At 37.8% G+C, this 25,759-nt stretch overlaps 1 protein-coding gene and 1 long non-coding RNA gene across 16 annotated transcripts in view; one reads left to right on the top strand and one right to left on the bottom strand.

The window, feature by feature from the left end:
• LOC116664242 overlaps positions 1–2,511 on the bottom strand; it is a 546,043-nt gene extending 543,532 nt beyond the window's left edge. For 14 of the 15 annotated variants that reach the window (XR_004320658.1, XR_004320649.1, XR_004320646.1 and 11 more), the window contains exons 1-2: positions 2,006–2,511; positions 1,486–1,630 (exon numbers count right to left, since the gene is read on the bottom strand). This is a non-coding gene — a long non-coding RNA (uncharacterized LOC116664242). The remainder of the gene's footprint in view (positions 1–1,485; positions 1,631–2,005) is intronic. The other variant, XR_004320647.1, reaches the window with a different exon arrangement.
• Positions 2,512–18,796: 16,285 nt separating this feature from the next.
• The window catches only part of FBXO33 (F-box protein 33), a 29,694-nt gene continuing 22,731 nt past the window's right edge, over positions 18,797–25,759 (top strand). The window contains exon 1 of the mRNA XM_006187928.3: positions 18,797–19,697. Within this exon, the coding sequence (XP_006187990.2) occupies positions 19,078–19,697 (620 nt within the window). The 5' untranslated portion in view covers positions 18,797–19,077. The remainder of the gene's footprint in view (positions 19,698–25,759) is intronic.

The following is a 25,759-nucleotide window of genomic DNA, read 5'->3' as shown; positions in this document are numbered from 1 at the left end:
TTTTGTGATGATTATGAATATAGGTAGCAATTGTGGATAAGGCATATCTAGACTTTTATGTGAACACACATTTTCAAATCAATTTGGTAAACAACTAGGAGTGCAATTGCTGGGTCATGTGGTAAGTCTATGTTTATTTAACTTTATAAGAAATTGCTAAACTGTTTCCCAAAGTGGCTACACCATTTTGCATTCCCACCAGCAAGCATGAGATCACCAGCATTTGGTATTACCAGTTTTTTTTTTAATCTTAACCATTCTAACAAATATACAAATATTGTTGAGTATCTTTTGTTATGGTTATTTGCCATCCATGAATCCTGTTCGAAGTGTCTATTCAGATATTTTGTCCTTTTTTTAAATAGTTGGCTGTTTTCTTATTGTTGAAATTTAAAATTTTGTTATACAGTCAGGATATACATTCTTTATAAAATACATGATTTGCAAACATTTTCTCCCAGGTATAACCTGCCTTTTCATTGTCTAAAAGTATCTTCTGTACAGCAAAAATATTTAATTTTGAGACATTCCAATTTATCCTTTTTATCTTTCCATAGATCATGAAAGGACTATGTCCAAGAAAGAAGTGAGTTCTTATAACCAAGCATAACAGAAAAGCCAAATAATTTTGCGAATATCTTTTTTTTCCTCAATAAGAAGGAAAAAAGTAATTACAAACTCTAGTGGGGTGGGGGAGGGCTCTATAAGAAAGTAATTATCCAATTATAAATAAAATTAAAGTATTATATAATGTGTAAAATATACAGAACAAGAGAAAAGATAACCCATTTGACTTTGATCCTAAAAACCTTGTTGCTTGTGACTTTGGACCCTAAGACAAAGAAATGTAATTACAGTATACTACTTGGTTCTGCATTGTAATCGTAATAAGTTAAATAGTTAAATGTTGTTTATTGATTTTAACTTAAAATAAACTGAAAGCATGGAAGAGTTAATTATGATTACAGAATAATTATGATAACACTCATAGCAAATATTCACATAGTATTCAATATGTAGCAGGCCCTGTTTTAAATCCTTTACATATATTAAGTCACTTAATCATCATAATAATCCTGTGAAATAAGTAACATTATTATCCCCATTTTACAGTTGAGGAAAGTGAGGCACAGAGAGACTAAATACCTTGCCAACTTCATACAGTTAGTATGTGGTAGAGCTTGGATTGAAACCCAGGCGGCCTGGCTCCAATGACTACATTCTTAACCACAATGTTATATTACCTTCTTTAAATCAAATACAAATATCATGAACTTTGATAATTTTAAAGCCAATAGATATTTGACAGAAGTTCAAAAGGCAGAAAAAAAAGGTGAAAGAGTTGAAGTAAAGGAAATGAGTGATAATACCCTTATTTTATTAAAAAGGAAACAAGAGGTACTGCTAAAAGTTAATGGAAAATGTAAGAGAGGCTTAGGTATACTGGAGTAGCAGACAGAGGAAATAGCATCAATAACACATTACCATACAAAATTTGAAGGAGAGTAGAGTAGCACAAGAGTAGCATAAATGAACTAAATCCTCAGTTTTCATGGCAGGTCATCAATAGTTATTGCCTTAGTTGATGAATCAAGAAATAGTGCTGTATTATTTTAAATTATAGAGGCACCTATTAGACAAAAAGAAATAGTTAAAATTTGCTTGCAGTATTTCAGATAGGCTAGTATAGTACAGCAGTTAAAAATAAAAGCTCTGGATCAAAACCTCCTGGGATCAAACCCCCATCCTCCACTTAGTATTAATTGTGCTATTAAAGAAACTTACGTGGTCTTCTTTTCCTCAATTTCCTTATCTAAAAATGGCTATATGCTGAAATGGCTAATTCACATGATGTCATGAGGATTAAGAGAGTTAACACATGTAGAGCATTAGAACTGTGACTGGCCCACAGAGGGTAAGCCCTAAATAAACGTTAGCCATCAGCTATGAGTTAGAGGGAAGAAAACATACACACACACAAGTTTACATTTAGTTCCTGACTTACTTGGCCAAGGATCCAAAATCTTATCAGCAGTGAGGCTGCCACCAAGAGCAAGGACAGATGTAGCATATCTCATCATAGCTTCCATTGGCCTCTAGAGTCATGCACTACCAGTGAGAAGACAAGGTGGGGCCCTGTGATATTTGGCAAGCTCAACTGCTATGGTTCCACTTCTCTTTTACGCTTAGGGCTTACATCACCATTTTGGGAAGAACAGGCTCTCACTAGCTATGCCCTTTAATGGGAAGAAATTACAAACAGCTGGGTTCCTGCTGGTTCTTGAGCCAAACCGACTGCCAAAAAGGCCACAACTTTATCTAATGGGAGAAAGGAGAATCAATGCCCAGATGTTCCTGAACAGCCTTGCTTCCTTCAAGTTTCCAGTGTTTGGAAAGACTGTTTTTCCAAAGATATCCCCTGAGGAGCAGAACTGGGGTTCTGATCACTATAGAAAACATTAAAAATCATGGTCCCATAGAAAATAAAATTATGGTTACTACAGGGGAAGAGGGGGTTAAATTGGGAGTTTGGGACTGGCAGATGCAAACTACTATGTACAGAACATACAAACAAGGTCCTGTTGTGTGTAGCACAGGGAACTACATTCAATGATTTGCACTAATTTATAATGAAAAAGAACATGTATATGTATATATGCATGTATAACTGAATCACTATACTGTACACCAGAAACTAATACAACATTGTAAATCAACTACTTCAGCTCTTTAAAATGGGGAGAAAAAATCATGGTCCCTGCCATAAATCTCATTAGCTCATTGGGGAAAAAAAAAGGACACATAAAAATATGATGAACTGCACAATACAGACAAGATAAGGGGGATGGGTAGAATAAAGATGCAGACTTTCACAAAAGGATATAGAATAATCAGTATTTGAAAAAGAAATAGATCATTCTGTGGTAATAAGGTAAAGCTGCTTGGAAAAAGATGGATTTAAGTTGGGGAAAAAGAAGAAAACATTCTAAGGAAAATGATGAGCAAAAATAGGAAGGCAGCAATACAAAAGGAGATCTTATGCAACATATGTACTCCAGTGTGACTGACATGAGATTTTTATGAGACTGTGAAACTTGCAGCCTTTGAGAGTATGTACTAAGCAGAAATGTGGGGCAAAGTATTTTAACAAGTTTTATCTCTTCTTTCTATATTCATTCACCAGATGACTCAGTCTCATAGTTTTAAATATTACCTCAATACTGATGACTCTCGGACCTCCTTCCTGAACTTCAGTCTAATACACCCACGTGAACCTAGACAGTCTTGCTCTGCTTGGATGTCAAGCAAGGAATCACAAATTCAGCACATCCAAAGCTTAACTCCTGAAAACCCACTACCACACCTGCTCCTCTCAGAGGTACCTGTATCTCAGTTAATGGCAACTCTATTCTTTAGCTGCTCAGGCCAAAGACCTTCAAATAATCCCTGGCTTTTCTTTCTCCCTCATGCTGCACATCCAATCCACCAGAAAATTCTGTTGGCTCTACTTCAACTATATCACAAAACTCTCACGACTCCCACTGCTGTCACTGAGGTCTGAGCCACTATTATCTCTGACCAAGATTTGTGTCAAAGCTGCTAATTAATCTCCCCACTTCCTCTCTTGCCTCATTTAGAGTTGCCACAGTGATTCTGTTAGCATGTAAGCCAGATCATGCCACTTGTAAGTTCAAAATCCTCCCAAGGCTAGACATTTCATTCAGAGAAAAAAACCACGCTCCTAATTGTGTCCTACAAGGCCCTGCTCAATCTGTATTTTTCCACTCCATACCTCTCCTACTACCCACCTTCCAGCTCACTCTATTCCTCCCCAATATTCAAACATGCCAGGCACATTTGCACTTGGGGTCCTTTGCATTGGCTGTTCCCTTTTGCTGGACCCTCTTTTCCCAGCTATTCACTGCCTTCTCCACTCACTTCCTTCAAGTCTTTACTCAAATGCCACCTTTACAGGAGGGCCTTCCTGGCCACATTATACAAAATGTCAACCTTTCACCCTCAATACTCCCTATCTCCCCTCTTCATTTATTTTTTTCTCCTTTGCAGTTATCACCATCTAACACATTATGTATTTTGCTACTCTGCCATTGCTCTACCTCACTAGAACAGAAGCTACCAGAAGCATTGTTTTTACATGATTGTTGATTACTAGACCCTTAGCAGCTTAGAGTCCTTATCACATAAAAAAATACTAAATAAGTATTTGTTAAATGAAAGAACTTGATAATACTGTCGAAATACATTAGAAGGAGAAGAAATTATAGTTAGAATACCATATTTTCAAAAGCATTTGTTGAGTACCAACTACGATGCAAGGCTTCTGGGGATACAAAGATGAAAAAGACAAAAGTGAGACATAATTAACTAATCCGAAATAGATATTCACAACTTTCATGTGAGAGTTACAAAAAACAGTGGTATAAGGACTTAAGAGAAAATTCTGTTATTAGGGGACCACTGCAGTAACCTAGGCACCAGCTATCAGGCCCCTGGAGAGGGTGTAATAAAAATGGAAATGATCACATGTGATTATGATCATTATAACAGATAGAAATAGTTGGTAGGAGTTGGTGACTAGTTAAATTGGGACATGAAGAGCAGACTACCGCTAAGTGTCACACTTAGATAGTGACAAGAATAGTAGTGCCACTTTAAACAAAGAGAAAAGAGGACGGGTTTAAAGTGGACGGAAAAATGTAAAGTCCAACATTAGACAGTTTGTGTGAGGTAATACCAGACCATATAAGAGACATTTTCAGAAAAGTCCTAGATTAAGAACTGTGACTGAAGTTAAGAATATAGTTGACCCTTGAACAACACGGGGGTTGGGATGCAAACCCGCCACCTAGTCACAGACTTGTGTATAACTTCATAGTTTGCCCTCCTCTATCTGTGGTTCTGCACCTGCAGATTTAAACAACCACAGATTGTGTAGTACTGTAGTATTTCCTATTGAAAAAAATCCACGTATATGTGGATCCACGCAGTTCAAACATATGTTGTTCAAGGGTAAACTGGATAGACTCAGGGGTTATTTTCTTACAGAGAGATAACTGAACTGAAAAAGGTGAGATTTCTAAGCACAAGTCTAAAAGCAAAAGCTATGAGAATTAGGTAACCTTATAGGGCAGGGGAAAGAAAAGGTGCAAGTGAACATAACAAAGAAAAGGAAAAAGAGAGAAAGAAAGAAAATCAGGACATCTCAAATATAGATATAGATATAGATATTTTATATATATATAAAATTTCTCCCAGCTTTAAAAAAATATCCAAGCTACCATCCACTTTCACGTTTAATAATTTTGCAAATATGTTCATTTAGGTACTAAAAATCTCAGGTGAAATCGAAGCAGTATTTCAGCTCAATCTTAACTTAGAATTATCACACTTGTATAAATATTAGGAATTTTCCTGGAATCTCTGAAACTAAAAAACAGCTTGTGTACTTTTGCACATTTAATGGATTGGAGCGTGGATGTAAAATAAAGAATATGATGCAACAAGGCCCTGTCACCCAGGAAACCACCTAATGGCAAACTGCTCAGTCTTCTTTATACACGTAATTCAACCCTGCTCAGCAAATGGCCCAGTTCCAACTCATTTATAACAACAGCAAACAAGACAAGTAAGCAAACACAACAATAGGTAAATTTAAAATAATTAGTTCAGGGTAGAGAAGGGACAAGAGGAATGACTGTTTAATGGGTATAGAGTTTTAGTTTAGAAAAATGAAGACGTTCTAGAGATGGATGGTGGTAATAGTAGGGGCACAACAATGTGGATGTACTTAATGCCACTGAACTGTATGCTTAAAATGGTAACTTTTATGTTATACATATTTTACCACAATAAAAAAATAACTAGTTCAGCTCATATTTTGTGCTATAAACTAAATGTTAATTCTCCAGGAGCAATGTTTACATCAATATTCTTTTTAATCCTAGGTCTCTGAATTTACATAACTATAATTCAGTAACGAGGAGGCAAAGCTTTGGTCCAAGATGAAACTGACAAAGAAAATAGAGAACAACGTGAAAACAAGTTTGGTTTCTTTTAAGTTTAAAATAATTTTTATCAGATTGGATCTAAATCAAGATGGCTGACAGAGTAGGAAGACCCTGAGCTCACCTCCTCCCATGGACACACCCAAACTACAACCACATGTAGAACAACTGTCTCTGAAAACAACTTGAAGACCAGCAGAACAGATTTTCTACAATTAAGGATACAAAGAAAAGGCCACAACAATATGGGCCGGAGGGGCAGAGAACCCACACCGCAACCCACAACTAGGAGGGATATCACAACCGCAGAGGTCCCCACTGAGTGAGGGATCTGAGCCCCACATCAGGTTCCGCAGCCAGGAGGATCAGCACTGGGAAGACAAGCCCCCATGAAACGGATGGACGTAGAGTATTATGCTAAGTGAAATAAGTCAGAGAAACACAAATACCATATGATTTCACTTATACATATCAGGACATAATGTTCACCACAGGGAATACAGTTGATAATACTGTAATAAATTCATATGGTATATCTAGTTAATAAACTTATAGTGTTGATCAATTCGTAATGTATATAAATGTCAAATCAGTATGTTGTACACCTGAAACAACAATAATATTGTACATCAATTACACTTCAATTTAAAAAATAATAAATAAATAATTTAAAAGAACCAACCCAAATTACAAAAGTAGTAAAATATAAAATGAAAAAAGTCCTTGCTGAAATTAGGGAAGAAATTCAAACACATAACTGCAAACTTGGAGGAAATCCTGAAATTCCTGACAAAGGAACTGTGTGGTAAAGGACAGAAGAATCCCTCCAGATACCACAAGAGCTGAAGGCAAAGTGAAGGCAGAACAGAAAAAAAAAAGATGATTTTAACTAAGACTGTTTTTAACAGTATGGCAAAACAAAGCTACAGACAACTATGTGTGGATGGTATCTGCTAGGCCAGAACACATGGGGAAACAGACACATAGTACGGAGAGTAGAATTTTTTCATTGATATTTTTAATTGACATTTTCATCATTGTGTTTACTGTGTTCATTCAAAATCAGAGCTGGTAAGCAACTTCCATGGCTGGAAGATCACCAACTGAATGGGATATCGCACTCCTCCAGTGGGGTAGAATTTTCAATATATCTTCATGGTAGTCCTGAAATATAATTAGACCAGAGTCAAGTAAGATGCTAAAGCTTCTCTTCAGATGCAGCAATTTCTACCAAGAGAACAAGTACAAATTCCCCTACTGAAGCTGTGAGTTGCAAACCCACCATCTTAGGATTCTGAGTGATTAAAACTATAAAATAAACTAGCCTCAAACACCCCAGGTTCATGTGCGGAATTATTCCCACAAATTTTATATATTGAAATCCTAACTCTCAGTACCTCAGAATGTGACTATATATAGTTAAATATAGGGTACATTAAATACGTGATTATGGTTAAATGAGGTCATTAAGGTGGCCCAAATCCAATATCACTGATGTCCCTATAAGGAGATTAGGACGCAGACACACAGAAGAAAGACCATATGTAAAAAGAAAGAGAAGAAGGACATCAATTCAAGGAGAGGTGCCTCAAAGAAAATCACTTTGAAGATACCTTAATCTCAGACTTCTGGCTTCCAGAACTGTGAGAAAATTAATTTATGTTGTTTAGGCTTAAAAAAATTAAAAAACTAAATAATTTTTATCAATTATCAATTATTATTCTTTGATTCATTATATTTTACTTATTTAGCTTCATATTAAAGCTAGAATAAAGTAAGCAACAACATATCAATAGGTCAACAATCTAACCTTTTAAAGGCTGACTTAAAAAGAAATGTTTCAAACAGGCAAAATTTAAAATCTACTCAGTTATAAAAAAGATGGTAACTCCGAAAGTAGAGAGGCAGTACAAAGGCACAGAGGAGAGAAATGACATGGCATGTTGATGACACAATAAACTGAATAGCTCTCACTTGAGGGGCAAGTACTGATAGGCAGGGAACTGAAAGCCAGGCAGGGTTTACAGAGAGAAAGAGGAGCAAGGAAAAAGCATCAAAAATTTCTAAAGAAATACCATAATAGAATCAGTGTTCTAAAAAGGTAGGCCTGTAATGGAATCAAAGTTGGAACAGAGTGGGTGGGGATTCTACACTTGCAGGGATTACATATTATACCTTTTTGCATGTCCTTCAGAGCCTGGAGAAGTGCTCAGCACATGGTGGACAGTAAATGCATCTTTATTTAATAAGCAGGGATTAAAAAAAATAATTGAAATTCTATTAGAGGTACTAATTGAAGATATTCTATATTTACTACACTTGACTCCTAAAACTTAAAAAAAAAACAATGTACAGATACCTAGGCCTGTATAACAGTGAAAAAAAAATTCAGCCTGGAAAGAGCTGATCACTGGCCAGCAAGAGATTCAACAAATTTCTGAAAGACAAAATGGAACGGAGTATCCTGACAACTTAAACAGAGGAGAACACACTAGGAGGGGGCTGCAATTGAGATGGAAGCTGACCTGCCCACTGGAACCCTAGAGACTTCATGTCTCTGTCCACCAGAATCTTAGAGGGATTCTAGGCTCAGGGATACCTGAGGTACTGTCTCAAAAGGACATTAGGAAAGAGGTGAAAAGAGTGGCTAAGAACAGAGATTAAAGATTTGAATACAGAAAAACCATACCAAATAAATAATCCACCTCGGCCTTCCTCTTCCACCTCTGCCCACAAAGCATACAAGGAGCCTAATATTTACCTCTAGCCAAAAATAAAAAGGATAACTCTGCTTTGTGGCAAAAATGGGCAACTGCTGCCAAATTCGTACACCTCCTTCCATAATATAGAGTTATCCCTAAGTAACTGCTTAGCCAAAAACATCATTTTTCAGAACTTCCTTGTATCTAGGCGTGACCATTTTGACTAGTTTCAGCCAATGGAATGTAAGCAGTAATGTGTCATTTCCCTGACAAGGCAGTTAAGAAGTGCTTTCTCCATTCTCTCTTCCCCTTCTGCTAGGAGAAGACAGAGAATCACAAGGAATTTAAGACAGAAGGAATTCAGGGTACTATATCACATGAAGGAAAGCTTCCTGCTGAGAAGAAAAACCTCACTCGACTACTACAGAAATGAAAAATTTAAATGCTATTTTGTTAAGCCACTGAAACTTTCAGGTTTATTGGTTTTGGCAACTAGCATCCTTATTAATTAGAGCCCTTTTCCTAAAAGGAGAGAAAGGGAGGGAGGGAAAAACATCACCAGAAAAAATGAACTTTAAGCTATGGTTTTAGTGACAGAGCCAGGCCTTCCCCTTTGTGGAATCTGGAAGACCAGCAGCCTGACAGCTTTCTATCCCCCACACTACAGGAAAGCCTGACAGCTGGCGTGTTCCATCACACATATATACTAACATGAAGAACCAGGTAGTTGGAATGGGAGGGACATAAATGAGTGTCACCAAGAGGTCAGATGTGATAGATTGAATTATTTTTGCAGTACCTTATCCTGCACAGCTAGCAGCAATCAGCTCATGCTTTCAACATTCTGCCTTGAAACCTCCCTGCCCACTGAGCAGTATTACTGCAGCTTCAGTAGTTAAACTGTCTTCCCTAACACCACAGACAACAATTTTTTTCAAGTATTTTGCTACTTTATAACACAGTTCACCATTTTTCCAGCCCCCAAAATAGTTTTCCTGCTAACTACCACCTAGTCCCAAAGCCAATGACATGTATGTATGTTAAGTTACAGCAGCACCCCACTTTTAGATACTCATTTTTTAATTAATCAACTTTTTCCTGCAAAAGCAAACACAAAATCTCAGTAACATACAAAAAAATAAGCATATACTTCTCACTTAGAAGTAAATTCTTTAGATCAATTGGGGCAGCTCTGCTTCAGGCTGTAGGTCAAGTTGACATCTTCTCCATGGTGGCCAAGAGATGCCTGGGGCTTGTTTTATCATGCAAAGACTAGAAGTTCCCCAAGTGGCAAGTAGAAATATTCAATGCCTCTTATGACATAGGCTCAAAACTGGTACACTGTCACTTTTGCCCAAGTTCTTTTGCCCAAAGTAAGGTGCAAGATCAAGAAGTATCAGTTGAACAGTTACCTAATCTGCCATAATCCACACTCTTGTACACAAAAGATTGTGAGTGCTATGCAACAAAAGCTGATAATATTAAGAACTAAGAAATTTTAAAAGATTAAATTTTGCCACCTCCATAACACAGATGGACCTTGAGAGTATTATGCCAAGTGAATAGGTCAGAGAGAGAAAGATAAACACTGTATGATTTCACTCATACGTGAAATATTTTTAAAAAATAAAGAAACAAAATAAAATAAAAACACACATGTAGATACAGAGAACAGACTGATGACTACCAGAAGGGAAGGGGAATGAGGGCAAGACATAATGGATAAAGAGAGTCAACTGTATGGTGACAGATGGAAACTAGACTTTTGGTGATGAGCATGCTATAGGCATAAAGTCGTCAAATTATGTTGTACACATGACATTTATATAATGTTTTAAATCAGTGTTACCTCAAGTATATATATATATATATTTATATAAATATATAAAGTATATACATATATATATAAAAGAACCAAGAGAAAAACTAAAAAAATATAATTAACTATCAAATATTGGTAGAAAGATGGAGAAGGGAAAGGGGAGTAGCTGAACTAAGTCTTCATCTTTTATAAAAGGGAATAAACAAAGATGTTTAATCAGCCAACGAGATGGGGTAAAAGCATTTAATTAAAAGTTACCTAAAGAGCAAACACCAAAAAAGTTCAAATGTTTGTTTCTAGGGGTAGGCAAGGAATGAAAAATTGTTGCTTTTCATCAGAAGTACTCTTGTACTACATTTTTTGTTACCATGTTCATGTATAACTCTAATTAAGAAAAAAAGTAATGAATTTCTATTAGAAACTTATTGCCTAAAGGCTAGATTTTAGAGTTGAGAGAATCTTCCTGTATATAAACTGAATACCATGGAAGAAACCCTGTATCCTTCAAGTGGATGGAAAATTGGTTATATCTTCCTCATGGTGCAAAAGTATGACTTTCCCATTAATATTCAATTTAAGTGAAGAAGTTCACATTCCTAGAGAATGTAGTTAAGAGGTGATGAATTTTTACATTTAGAAATTTACTTAATATTATTGTGATTTTTAAAAATTCTTAACATGAAAAAACTTACTTATAAAATTTATTACTTAACTGATCTGCTGTTAATCACAACATAAGGAATTACCAAGACTACTACCCACTGAAGAGTGTATAGGTACAAAAAAAGGAAAGTAGAAAATGAACACATATATTATATCATTTAAAAAGTAATTAACCCAAACTACAGAGAGAAAAATCCAGGTCACTCAGGTCAACAATTCATTCCAACCATGGCAGACACCACAAATCAAACATGACACTCTTCCCAGTAGGACAAGAGAACAATCTCAAAATCCAAAATCCGTCTGAACACAATACTCCACCTCCAAAACTGATTAGAGTTGGCATATTAAGTGAAATTTTTTTGCCCTAGAGAAAAGTGTTAGCAGATGAAAGACTCCCCCTTAAAATAGGGATTCCCACAAAAGATGGGTTCTTGCCTTCTGGCTGGAAAGAATTTGCAGCTAAGGCAGAAAGACAGAGTGAAAGGCTGCTTATTGCTCAAGGGAAAGGAAAAAACGGTGCTCGAGCAGGGATGCCCTAAGCCCAGGTGGTTTGACCTACGAACTCCCACCCTTGGGGTCTCAGCTGAGTTCTTTTCTCTGTTCTTTGTGGCTGCTTGTCTTCTTCTCATTGGCTGTCCTTTTTGCACTCATTCCTCTGCTCATACTTCCCGCTGTTCTGCTCCGTGGTGGAGGGAGCACTTTGCAGAAACAAAATTCAGCAGGCAGGACCCTCAAACAATGTGGCCCAACAAGATTAAGCAGGTGAGACCCTCAAGCAATACGGTCAAACAAATTTAGATCAGGTCTGGGACTTCTGTTCCCTTGGGATAACTTCCCATTACTCAAGCAAAAGTATCTCCTCAGGCCTAGGTAAAATTTAAACTTTTAAAGAATTCGCTAGATAGTAAGTCCGAATTTTGGTTCCCTAGTTCCCCACCTCTGTCAAAAGCAACACTCCAATTGATGTTTATTGTGTGAAAATAATCACTTCACTTTACCTTTTCAGCACTTACAGGTATAAGAGATTTTCCTAAAGGATTAAATATTAAATTTGGCAATGAAAATATTGCAGTAATTGAAATTTTAAAATATATCTCTTCATGACAGAGTCTCATGGCTATTCAGCTAGTATGAACTGGAAGTCTGGTGGGTATTCCAAGAGGAAGGGAAGCCAAAGAAACTGAACACTACTCAACAACTATTTAAAAGATCATTTGTCAGCTTAGGCCATTTTTGTTCAACACAGAGTTGTAGGCCTCTCTGGATAAAAAGTCACTGAGCCATGGTATCTACTCTACTACATAGATTTCAGAGTGATTCCTGTTCTAAACAAAGTTCCTTCCTCTCTTCACCCAAATCCCCACATCCATCTGTCCAAAGCATTCAGCACATTACTCCATCCTCCTAAATTTAGCTAATTGGACTAGGGCAGTACACTTTACCTTAAAGCAGCCAATCTAATAGGAATGCCATCAACTTTTTTGTGTCTTATCTTCCAAAAATAACCCAGTCAGATTGTCACAAGAATTTCAACTAGAGACAAAACAAATTTGCAAATGAAAGTGGATGCTTGAATTAGAAGATCATGTAGACTGCTAAGCGCCAGTAGTTGGTCCCTATGCAAAATGAAAACTCAAAGGAAGTCTAGTGAGAAGGAGAGAGATAGATGGAACTCTTAGTTCCTGTTTTGAGTTCCCCATCTAGTACCTGTGAGGTTTAGGTGTGCTCTAATGCATGTCTATGGATGTCCTCCAAACTCCCTAAAGTATCTATTAAAAAAAAATAGAAAGAAAAAAAAAATCCCCTCATTACCTAAGCTAGTTAAGCAACTAAAGAAACCCAATTAAAACGATTGCTTAGAGACAGTGCCCTTGGAGTAACAGTCCTGTGAGCCCCACTGTGGGAGACTGCTTATATGTAATATAAGCGGTACAACTCCAACCAAGATAATAAAAGTCAGCCAGTTACTGATTTTGACTACAAATCAAGGAAACTTATTGGTTGAATCAATGGCATTAAGATAGCAATATTCAGTTTTTAATTTTTACTTTAAGACAGTACCTCTAAAAACATCCATCCTCTTAAATAAAAGGTAAGAAAACAGTAATGCTATAAAACATTTAAGTTAAATCTCTTTTTCTTTTTTTCTTTAAACTCTGAAAGGGAGGAATGAAAAATGTACCTCTCTGAGTGGACTTAAAACACAGGAATTAGCTAGCAGGCTTAGCTCTTGGAACACAAAGTGGCCCCAGACTACATGTATAAGAGCTCCTTGGTTAAGAAGTTGTGACCTGATGACCTGCACACTAAATCTGGTTTTGTTTGGCTCACAGAATATTTTTAATGTGAAAGCTGACAATCAGGACATTTCATGCTTAAAAAAAATTAGTATTTCAGGTTCTCTTGAGAACTTAGGAAATCTGGAAACACAGAGCCCAGTTTCCCATTAGAAGTATCCTCTGGTAAGCCACAGTCCTCCCCACTACCTGCCATATTATCAGGACTCAATTCTTCTCTTGTTGCTCCCTTAGGATATAAGCTATAACATCTTTATTGCTATAGATTTTCCAGTTCACAAACCTGCACAATCAACTTGTGAGTGGCTTGGTTAAGATCATTTCTTACATTAGCAACATGGTGCAACTAGGAAAGAAAAAACAATGACCTGATCCTTTGTCCTATACCCAGCTCACCAGTGCAGACTTTCCCTAAAGACAAGTTCCCTTCATTTCTTTTTCCTGCAACATGACCTCTAGGAACCATTCCAATTCGGCAGACAAGGATGGAGAGAAAGAATCAAGTTCCCAGTTCTATTCTCCCAAAAGGCTCCTGTGCCTCTAAGTAAATTTCTGAATGCAGCTAATAGATAATTGGAAGGAAGTTATGTCATCTCTACCTGCCAACAGTGTCTGAAACTCAGATCCTGCTCAGAAAAAAAAATTCTTTCAAAAAATGTTTGAATATAGGCAATTTGAATGTTTATTGAACTGCATCACAGGTTTATTTCTGTTATAAAATTTCAAGTGATTTAGCATAATAAAAGTTATGTTTTTTATACTGTTTGCCAACTTGCCAAACAATAATGGAGAGAAAGCTACAGTAAAAATGTATTTAATATGCTAATAACCAAACTGGAAAAAGCACTAAGCTTAGCATGTTAGAAAAGGAAGAACATAAGAATACTGAATGTTTCTTTCCAGAAAAATATATTAACAAGAATTAAGATATCTCTATAATCAATCATAATAAACATAACAAGAAAAATGGAACAAATCCTTGACCATCAGCAGGCACACACATCAACCCACCAGGGTACATATTCATCTTGATGTTATACTCTTATCCATCATTCGTTGCCTGGGTTTCAAATCCAAATAAGTATGGGTAGTTGCTATAGTGACAATATGCCACTTTTGGAACCAGGAGCTTAGTACTACTGAGTACTTATGTGCTTCATAGCGTCAGTACTTCCTCCCACACTTTGACTCATAGCTCAGACATTATAATATCACAAAATGTGATTTCATTCTGTCCTCTAAAGAAGGCAGTTTTGTAACCTTATCAAAAATAATTTACCAAAATTTATAGTTTATCTAGTATAATAAATGCCAAGAGAAATAATCTAACTCCTTTAACATGCTTAGAATATATATATTCAATATTTAATGGATTAATATTAACGATGTTGGCTTAATAAAATAAGCAAACTGTCTGCCACCATTGAAATTTAGTTTTTAATTGTAACTGACCAAGACCATATCTTATTAACTCACGTCTTAGCTCATTATCATTAACAATAGTATTTCTACAATCCTTCATTTAATGTGAAAATTAGATGAAATTTTAAAAATCCCAAAACAACATGAAGAAGCTGAATTTTATTTTACAGCTGATTGACATAGAGGTCTTTCTTGACTTATAATAAGGTTACATCCCAATAAATCCTTCATAAGTTGAAAATATCATAAGTCAAAAATGCATTTAATATATCTAACCTACCAAACTTCATCACTTAGCCTAGCCTATCTTAAACATGCTCATGCTAAACTTACATTAGCCTACAGCTGGCTAATCACCTAACACAAAACCTATATTATAATAAAATGTTGAATTATCGCTTGTAACTTATTGCTTACTGCACTGAAAGTGAAAAACAGAATGGATTTAAGTGTATTGGTTGTTTACTCTCAAGATCGTGGGGCCAACTGGGAGCTGTGGCTCACAGCCACTGTCCAGCATCACGAGAGAGTATCAGACTACATATCACTAGCCTGGGAAAAGATCAAATTTCAAAATTCTCAGTATGGTTTCTACTGAATGTATATCACTTTCACACCACTGTAAAGTTGAAAAATCACAAGTGAAACCACTTATGAGTTGGAGACCATTTGTATTTTTATTTCCTTTAGGAACTATTCCTAGTAATTAAAGATTAATTATTAATGATACCCAAGGAGAAGGCAGTTTGTTGCTAGTAAAACACTAAGATAAAGGAAAATATCAATCTAAAATCAATCATAGCATATCTCCAGATCATTAAAGAGAAGACTGGGAACCTTTGTACATTGCTGGTGGGACTGTAAAATGACACAGTCACTTTGGAAAAGTTTGGAAGTCTCTACAAAAGTTATACATAGAACTATCATACAACCCATCAATTTTACTTCTAGGCACTTACCCAAGAGAAGTGAAAATATATGTCCACAAAAGACTTGCACATGAATATCTATAGAAGTGGTATTCATAATAGCCAAAAACTAGAAACCTAAATGTTAATCAACTAGTAAATGGGTAGATCAAAAATAAAGAAATAAAGAAAATGGAATATTATTCAGCAATATAAAGGAATAGATTAATGACATGCTGCATTATGGATGAACCTCAAAAACATTACGCTAAGTGAAAGAAGCCAGACACAAGAGATCACATATTGTATGATTCCATTTATATCAAATATTCAGAAAAGGCAAATTTATAAAGACAGAGAGTGCCTTAGCGGTTGCCTGGAAGTAGGAGTGGGGATTCACTGTAAATGGGCACGTTGAATCTTATTAAAGGGATGAAAATGTTCTAAAACTGATTTACAGTGATGGTTGTACCACTTAATAAAATTATTAGATTGAGGATGTGTATACTTGAAATGAATGAATTATATATGAAAAATAGTACCTAATAAAATCTTTTTTTTTAAGAGAACACCAGAGCTGCAGAGAACCTTGCCAAAAGTCTCTACTTGTATAGATGAAGAAAGGGAAGCCCCAAAGAGTTAAGCAACTTGTTTAAATGTCATCAGGTAGATCATGACGAAAGCAAAAAAGAATGAAGATCAAAATTCAGCCTCACCTTCCCACCCAGTTCAGCATCACCTCTACTAAAAATGCTCAAGAAATTGTTTTAATTATAATAATAATTACACAGAATGCTTTGAGAGGTGTTTTACAAGTATCAAAATTTGAGAATCAAAAAGACTGATTTACTAAAACATAACAAAAATCCATGAGAACATGATGATCAGAAAAGAGCTAGAAAAACTCATTCACTACTCTTTGAGGCCATATAATTTACTTTCAACATTAGTAATAAAAAGAACTAAGCATTTTTTTCTGCTTTTCAAATAGAAGCTGTATTTCAGGGTAACAGTTTGTGAAAGAAAGCCTCTCTTATCCAGAGAATGCAAATTAATAAATGTAGATGGAATGAAAGACTTAGTAATTATCATTTTGCAACCCATAATAAAATTATAATTCAGGTAAGAATTATCAATTACTGTTAAGGCCATTAAGCGAATGGTTGATGGGGGAGTAGGACATTTGTAGAAAACAACATCTCACAGATTACTTTGTTTTAAAAGAAAAACAAAACACAGAACTTTATACGGAGAGAAATTATGAACCTAATTAAGCCTTTATCATTAATTCCAGGTCTATTAGAAATTCAGGGACTAGAGGAGTAAGCTAAACACCAAGAAAATGTAGTCAAACAATTACAGAAAGGGAGCTATCCTAAGGGACAATAAGCCCCCTCTCTTTAGCTTATCAGAGAGACAAAAAAAAAAAAAGTGTGTGTTGGGGTGACTATTCTGGATTAAAAGACTTGAAATACAACAAAAACAAGTGTGGTCCTTAATTGGATCCTGGCTTGGACAAAACGGCTATAAAGAACATTCGGGACATAACTAGATAAATTTGAAGATGGGTGATTGGATAACAATAAGTTATTTATCTTAAGTGTGATAATATTTTTATTTTACAGAGATGCGTACAGAAGTGGGAGATCTAGATGTCCATGGTTCAGTTCAAAATATTTCAATGAGTTTAAAAAATTAAAAACTTAAATCCAAATCTCAACTTCCTAATTCACTGCTGCTTCCAATAGTGCTCATTAACTCATTCATAAGATATAATAATAACTCCATAGAAAAAGCTCTTGCAGACAAGAGGTTCAGAAAAGTGACCTACCAAGAATGAGGTTTTTTTTTTAACAGGTACTAAAATGAAGATAACTCAGAAGTAACAACACAAATTATTGGCAACGTGGTATGAGCAAGGCACCAAGAGGTATCTAAACATCATGAATGCAGAGTTTTATCTTCAAAGAACTAAAAATATACAGTAGAACAGCTTCTTGGAGTTAACCACAGAAAACAAGGCTGTTCCAAGATCATAGTTCAGGCTTTGAGGCGGCACCCTCACTAAAGCGATCCTCAATTATTACATAAAATCACTTTTTTCCTTTCTGACTTCACTGCCCCTCACAATCAGTTAACTACTTCCCAAGTTGTGACGAAGTTAAGGGACACTGGAAAATCCCTCTCTGAAGTCAGGGGCGCCAAGCTAAAGAAAACCTTTACCATAACCGCCAGCTTCTGTACAACTAGGGCCTTTAATAAATCTTAGAACCGGGAACTGAGAGGCTCCCTCAAACCCTGGAGAAGAGGCTGATAACCAACCAGCAGATCTAACTCATTCGCCTTTTTTTCTTCTCTCGCTCTAAACCCAAAGGGTGGCGCTGTCCTCACTCCTTCCCCACACACCAGGTGTGCGCGGAGGTCGACCTGTGCGGTCCCCCCGAGGGGGAAGGTCCGCTTGCGGCCCCAGTGCGGCCTCTCCGCCGTCCGGCGGCGCGCTCCCGCTCTCCCGACCCAGCACTGCGGCTCCGCCCGCGAGTGCGCCCGCTCCCCTTCCTGGGCGACTCTCTCTCAGCTCTCAACAGTACTCTGGGCAGGTGGGAGGCTCAGAAGACCCAAGCGAGCACTTCGGCTCTGAGTCCTCAGCCCAGCAACAGAGAAACGTAGAATGAGAAGCGTCAAGACCCCTCGCAATGACTCGAGTTCCGCCACTTCTACCGCCTGAGAGCCCGGGTTAACCCACTTACAGACTTGACGGAACTCAGCGGTCTGCGCGAAACGGGAGGGGGCGCCCATTGCGGGAATCACCAGCGCCTCCCGCCCCGCCCCGCCGGCCTGCGTGAGTCAGGGGTCACGTGCCGCGCCTACCTTCCCTACCGGCAACCAGGCGCTTCCTTCTTCCGGAAGTCGCGCCGGGTCGCGCTGGGCTCCTCCCACCACCGGTGACGTCAAACTCAGGTCCTACCACCGCTCTGCCTCCGCCTCCAGGTGCGGGGAGGGCTGCCGTTTCCTTACAATAAGTCCTGCCGCTTCCGGGCCCTGAACCAGTACCAGCAAGGGTTTTGGAGTTATTGAATGTGTAGGCCTCGGACGCCCGTGAGTCGAGTCTGAGAGGCCAGAGACTGACTATCTGGAGGCCACCTTCGCAGAGGCCTTTCCCCCTCTCCTCAACTTGTGCTGCACTTGGTTCCGTCGAGACCCACGACGGTTCCGCCCCCTTCTTCCTTGTCATTGATGTTGTTGTTCTTGTCAGTGCCGCAGCCCCGACCGCCCGGAGCCCGAACCCGAGCCGGGGCCGCCCGGGTGGCGCGGTGGCGGCGGCAGCGGCTGCGGCTGCAGCAGCTGCGACGGCTGCGGGGGCTGCTCCGGGGACTGCGGGGGCGACCGGGGGCCGGCAGCCGTCGGCGGGGCCGGATGGCTCTGTGCGGGCAGGCGGCAGGCGCCGCGTCGCTGCCTAGCGAGCTGATCGTGCACATCTTCTCCTTCCTGTCCGCGCCCGACCGGCTGCGGGCCTCGGCCTCCTGCTCGCACTGGCGCGAGTGCCTCTTCTATCCGGCTCTCTGGCCCCAGCTCCGCATCTGCCTCCGCGTCTCGCCCGCGGAGCAACCACGGCTCGAATTCCTCATGCGCAAGTGCGGCTGGTTCGTGCGAGAGCTGCGCGTTGAGTTCGCCGCCGAGAATTACCTGAGCGGCGGCGGCGGCGGCGGCAGCGGCCCGGGCGATGGAGGCAGCGCGGACAACGGGAGGGGCGGGGAAGAAGTCGATGCCCTGCAGCTCTCTACCCGTTGGCTGGAAGTGCTGCGCACCTACTTAGAGCTGGTGCTCTGCGTGCTGGTCAGCATCAGAAACAACAGGTAGGCTCTTCTTGGACTCTCCATCCAACCTCCTCTTCCCCCTCCTCCTTTCCTGGGGCGCAAGGTCGCCTCCTTCCTCTCACCTCGAAATAGATTCAGTGCGGATACGCCCGGCGTTGCTTTTTTCGGTGAGTGGGGATGTCAGTTCTAAATCTGGAGATTTCCTTGAGGCGGGAGGGCATAACGGAACTCATGACGATACTTTTTAAACAAGGATGGACTTGGTGTTTATCAGATAGCACTCCTGGAGCCTTCCAGGCACTGTCTCATTCTTCCTTTAGGTGGCGGTGGGATGGAGTTGACAGCGCCGTCATTCTTCATTTACAGATGTGGAAAAGCTGAAGCTTGAAGTGTGAGGCCTGTGAATGAGTCTTAGGAGAAACAAAACAACACGTATTTTGTTTTTTGGGTTTTTTTGTTTGTTTGTTTTGACTCTGAATCTGTTCATTCAGAGTAGTTCGTGGTAGGAGAAGGAGTAAGTATGCTACTGGTTTCTCATAGTTACGAGACTCTCCCCCCACCAAAAAAAAAAATCTTTAAACAGCCATTTTCTTACCGCGAATAGTTTTGATTAACTAGGCCAGGCACGAAGAGTAGGAGGAGTGGTTGTTCAAAGGGATTGGGGAACAGCTGATCCTCAGGATTGGAAGCCCCTCCCCTTTTGCACCTCAAGACTCAGCTTGTCCCCAGTGATTCACCTAAAAGTATCACAGTACAACATGAGTGTTGGGGGAGCTGGCCAGTGTCTGCAAAGAGTGAGCCCCAACTGTCCTGGTTTTGCATTAGGACTTTACTGTAATTCGGGGACTAACTCGCTCTGTTTTGGGCCATTGTCCTAATCAGTATTTTCCATTACTTGTCTGTTGTCCTCTCCAAAATCCTATTAATTTAGATTTTCTGAATCTGGTTATTCTAACTAACCTTACAGTTAAACTACGAATTAGAAGAAAATTCAAAAGTTCAAAAAAAGGAGCAACTTACATAGGAATAATAGTTTAGCAGTTTAGGAGCACTTTCACGTTCACTATCTTATTTGATCCTTTCAGTGACCCTGTGAATTAGTCAGGACAGCTATTATCATCTCTATTTTATAGAAAAGAAACTGATAACTTAACAGGGTGAAGTGATGTGCACGTCATACAGCATTGTTTTTCTCTAAAAGCAGTGTCCTTCCTTTTGCAATTAATATGTTGTACAGGGAGGAGTGAAGGTCCTGGTTTATTGCTAGGTGAGATATATATTCTTAATTCTGTGTCTGAATCAAAAGGAGCATATAGCTCCAAGTTGTATCTGGAGCATAACTCCATCATTCCAGTGGGCTATATATTTCCCCACCTTTTCACACCAAGCCATTTCATTTCCTTACTTTGATTTTTTTATGTGGAAAGAGAGGCTGTTTGAGGCTTTAAATTGGTCTTGATCAAGTTGGAGACTTTTGTCAGAGGTGAATGTATGGCTAGAGGCCCAACTGACCCAGAAACCCAGAAGTTAAAGAGATTCAGAGTCAGTGAGCACTAACTACGGATGAGACCAAGAGTGGGGCCCAGAAGAGGGGAGGAGGGTGATTTCAGCAAGTATCGGTTATATTTTTCTGAGATCAGATAGCAGTTCTGAGCAGTCATTTAAAAATGCATGCCTTTTGTCCAAATAAGAACACTCCTTGCAAAGTGCCTAGTTCCTTTTAAGTGTTTTAACAACTAGTTGATTGTTTGAATGGATAAGATTATATAGGCAAAATAGTGTGATACCATCTTTGCTTTGTTGTTTGATTCTTCTCTCTCCCTTCTTGACCCCTACCACTTTTTTTTCAGCTGTATTGAGGTATAATTGATATATACAAGTGTACCTACCAATTTTATTAGCATCTCAATCTACTTGTCTGTGAGGCCACCCTATAAATAGTCTTTGTATGTTTGGAAAGAAGTAAATGCTTTCAACCAAGTTGTTTATTTGGTAACTCTGATAGTCTATTCTTATTTCCTTTCATAATTACTGAAACGTCAGACCCAAATTCTATGAAGACTCAACTTCATTTAGTGTTTTTTGGCTTTCTTAAACTATAAAATTTAATAACCAATGAGAAGAATCAACATTTGACGCTGTTCTTTGCATTTCCAAGTTAAATACAGTGGGTTTTTTGCATAATGATTTCTACCATTTTATAAGTAGAAAATGGGGGTTATGAAACCTACGAGATCACAAGCGTTATTCTTCCAGGCTTTGTACTGAATCCTTTGTATAATTCATACAATTCAAACTGTTATTTTGTTGTGTTCCAGTTATTTTCATGTTTCTAAGGAAAAGAACTAAAACCATAACCTTGAATTGTGGGAACTTTTCAGGGGTACTGTTCTGAGAGGATAATTGGCATTTTGTTTTTCTTGATTCCTGGGTTTCATATGCACGAGTACTCTCAGAGTAACTATACCCACTTTACGGATATATTAGGTGTTAAGAACAACTGATGAGGATCAAAGAGGTGCAAAAATGCCTCTCAGAAGGTAGAATACAGTCCTCTAGCTTCAGAGCTCCCTTCTCTACAGGGGACTAGGATACTTACCTTCTTGATCAACAGTAAGAACAGAAATACAGTGAGTACTCATTCAACTGTATTAGAGGTTAAATTGGCTGAATTACTTCTATAATTGTGCTGCAAGAAATTGTACTTAAAAATTTAAAACAACAAATTTAAATATGCATTTTTAGGATTTAACCTGGTTGTCAAGTTGAATACTGCCTATTAAAATGCTGTATTTCAGACTCCTTAGGAAAAATAAGAGTTTGTAGACGATAAGATTTATGATAATGGCCAATAGACTCAGTCATTAAAAATACTTGTTTGTAAACAGTAGGGATAGGTGCATTGTCATCATCTGGCTCATGCTTTTCTGGACCATACAAATATCTTGCATAAGCCTTTTTTGAATGAAATGCTAAATTGGGGGCAGTACTTTTTTAAAAGATGAATACTGTTGCAGGCCAAAGAGATTTTGGATGAGGATGATTTTCTTGTTAAAATTCTGGGTTACAAGTATTAACTATATGTATGTAGATTGACCGATTTCATGCTGTGCCTGCTTATATACCCTCTTCGTAGTAGAAGATCTATTAATAATTCTTAGATTTGCTCTGCTGATTTGGCACATGCAGTGAAAAAAAGTCTTACCTTTGTATTGTTTTCTCAACATCAGTCTACCAAGACCCAACAGCTGATAATGCAGTTTAAAAATATATCTTAAAATAGATTTAAAATTCTTTGGACATTTTATATTACTATCTAAGATGGTAAGAAGTGTCTTGAAAGTATTATGTCCAACAACCTTAACCTTATTTGTCTTGAAACAAGGTAGTACCATTACTGTGTCATACTTTTGTATGACAGGGTAGTAAATACATGTAATAGTAGCATTTCACTTTTGAAAGCTTACTTTTATTATTTGCTTAAAGAAGCCCATTTACAGAATACATGTATTAAAATATATTTGAGACTGACCAGTCCTCACTGCCCAAGAAATAGTTGCCTTTAGAGAAAAGATACCATACCCAACAGACTCCTCTGATAACTGACAAATAAAAGTGGTTCCGTAGAGATAGCTTCAAGGTCATTGAGAAGGGAGGAGACTAACAACTGGAGACTGAGAACTGATAGATAGAGGATAAGAGATAAAACCCAACAAAAGATTGTCAAAGTGAAATATTTCTTCTGTGTTAATTGAAGCTGTTAAGCAGCTTTTGAGTCAAGTAAGTAAATTATTTCCATTTTAACATGTTAGTTTCTGAGGCAGACGTGTAAGACTTCGCCCAATTTGTTCAATATATATGCCACCTAAGAGATAGTTATAAAAAATCTGTTTTTTTCCTCCAAATATTGAGAGCATACTATGTGCCAAGCAGTGAAGACAAGCTCTCCCTTCCCATGGATTCAACATTCTAGACAGGAAAGACAGAAACAAGTAAACAAATAAAAGGAAGATTGTTTCAGTTGTGAAAATAAAAGAAAATCTGAAAATAAAAGAGGGCTATATAATAGTGACTAGGTGGCAACATGAGATAGAGTGATGAGGAAAATCCTCTTCTGAAAAGGACATTTGAGCTGCAGCACGAATGACAAGTCACTCATCTATCTGAGCAAATGGCATTCCAGGAAGAAAAAACACTAAGCACCATGGCCTTAGGCCAGACAAATTGCTGGCCTGTTGCAGCAGTAGGAAAGAAAGTATGGCAGGACCATGCAACTGAGGTTGAGAGCGGTGTCACAATGAGCTCTGAGATATAGAGGAAGGAAGGAAAGGGGTTGGCTATGTGGGCTTGTGGAAAGAAATTTGGACTATACTCTGAGAATGGAAGTCATTGAAAAAATTTTAAGGACAAGAGTAATGTGATCTAAATTTACATTTTAAGACAATCTCATTGGTGCTGTGTGATGAATGAATTTTAAGAGTGAACAGGAGAGGCAGCAGGGAGACTGAAGGGAAGCTGTTGGAATAATCTAGGCTGGTAGCTTGGAGTATGATGGAGAAAAAGATGAAAAAAAGTGGATGGATTTGAAATATATTTTGGAAGTAGAGCCAAGAAGACTTGCTGCTTGGATGTAGAAAGAGAAAAGGAAGAATCAAGTATCTATCATCATTTCTAAGACTCACTCAGTTTTCTTGTCCTTAGTACTGTTAAAATTATCTTTTAATAATATGTTTAATAACAATTTTAAATGTCAGTCATATTTAAATAAACCTTTTTTGTGTAACTTCTGGGATTTGAGGATGATGGTAATTCTTAGATGGTAATTGATTAAGTGAATTTGTAAAGCAAATTCTGGGAAATCACTTTCAGTTAATGGATCCTAATAAAGCTAATAAGGAATACTATTATAGGCCCATGACTTACTTCTAGAATCTCTAAAGCTGTGCCACTAGTCACTAGCCACATACAGCTATTTAAATTTTAATTACTTAAATAAAATTAAAGATTTAGTTATTTGCACTAGCCACATTTCAAATTTATACCATATTGGATAGCATAGAATAGGGCATTTCCATCATGGCAGCAAGTTCTATTGGACAGCATTTTTCTAAAGTTTGTTTTGTTTGTTTGATTTGGCTGTGGTTATTAGCATTTGTGAGGGGAGGAAATGTATTATCAAAAAGAATTATGTGAATGTAAACACATTTGATGTTGAACATGGACTAAGAAGATTAGAATAGACCTGAAAGAATTTCATGCAGTGATGTAGAATGTTCTAGCTTTTATTAGTTTAGAAAAGGAAAAAGTTGCATTTTATGAGCTCCTTTACAGCATTGGGAAAGACTTAACCTTTTCAAGTGCATCTTTTTAAAGTACCAAGTTCTTATGTATTCATTCTCCTTTCCCATATTCAATTAAACTTTGCTGTATTAATTCTACTTAAGGTGGCTGTGTTTTGCATTTTTCCACTGCTGCTACTTATTACTTTAAATAATTTTGGATCCTCTGAAATGAAACATACTACAGTTACGGCCACAGATAAAGTTTGCCAATTCTGAAACACAGAAGAGAGAAAAAGTCATTATGTCCAAGATATCAGAAGCCTTTGGGTCTCAGTTATACTAAAGTTCAACAGAAATTCCCAAGAAAGATGAAGAGTTTTCAGCCCTCTGAAGTTAGACCTTGAGGAATATTTCTTAAGCTTATAAGTAGTTAATACTGTTTTTAAAGAGTTGTTCAAACTAACACACTGAATCTATATGTATAGGTTTTTATAAAAGGCTATAAAAAATTGTGATGGTTGCTTGAGTCATAGGGAAGTTCTTATACTGAAAAAAAATTAGGTGTCTCTTTTCGGTAAAATTTTTATATACATATTTGGTTGTGTGTGTTTTTTTAATTTATTTTTTATTGCAGTATAGTTGATTTACTGTGATATTGTGATAGTTTCAGGTGTACAGCAATGATCCAGTTGTATTTTTTTAGATTATTTTCCATTGTACGTTATTAAAAAATACCGGATATAAGTTCCCTGTACTGTACAATAACTTAATGCTTATCTATTTTATGTATAGTAGTTTGTATCCATTAATCCCATACTT

The sequence above is a fragment of the Camelus ferus genome, chromosome 6 (genome assembly GCF_009834535.1).
Source record: "Camelus ferus isolate YT-003-E chromosome 6, BCGSAC_Cfer_1.0, whole genome shotgun sequence".
In the NCBI taxonomy this organism is placed as follows: Eukaryota; Metazoa; Chordata; class Mammalia; order Artiodactyla; family Camelidae; genus Camelus; species Camelus ferus.
This window is presented reverse-complemented; position numbering and strand designations above follow the sequence as displayed.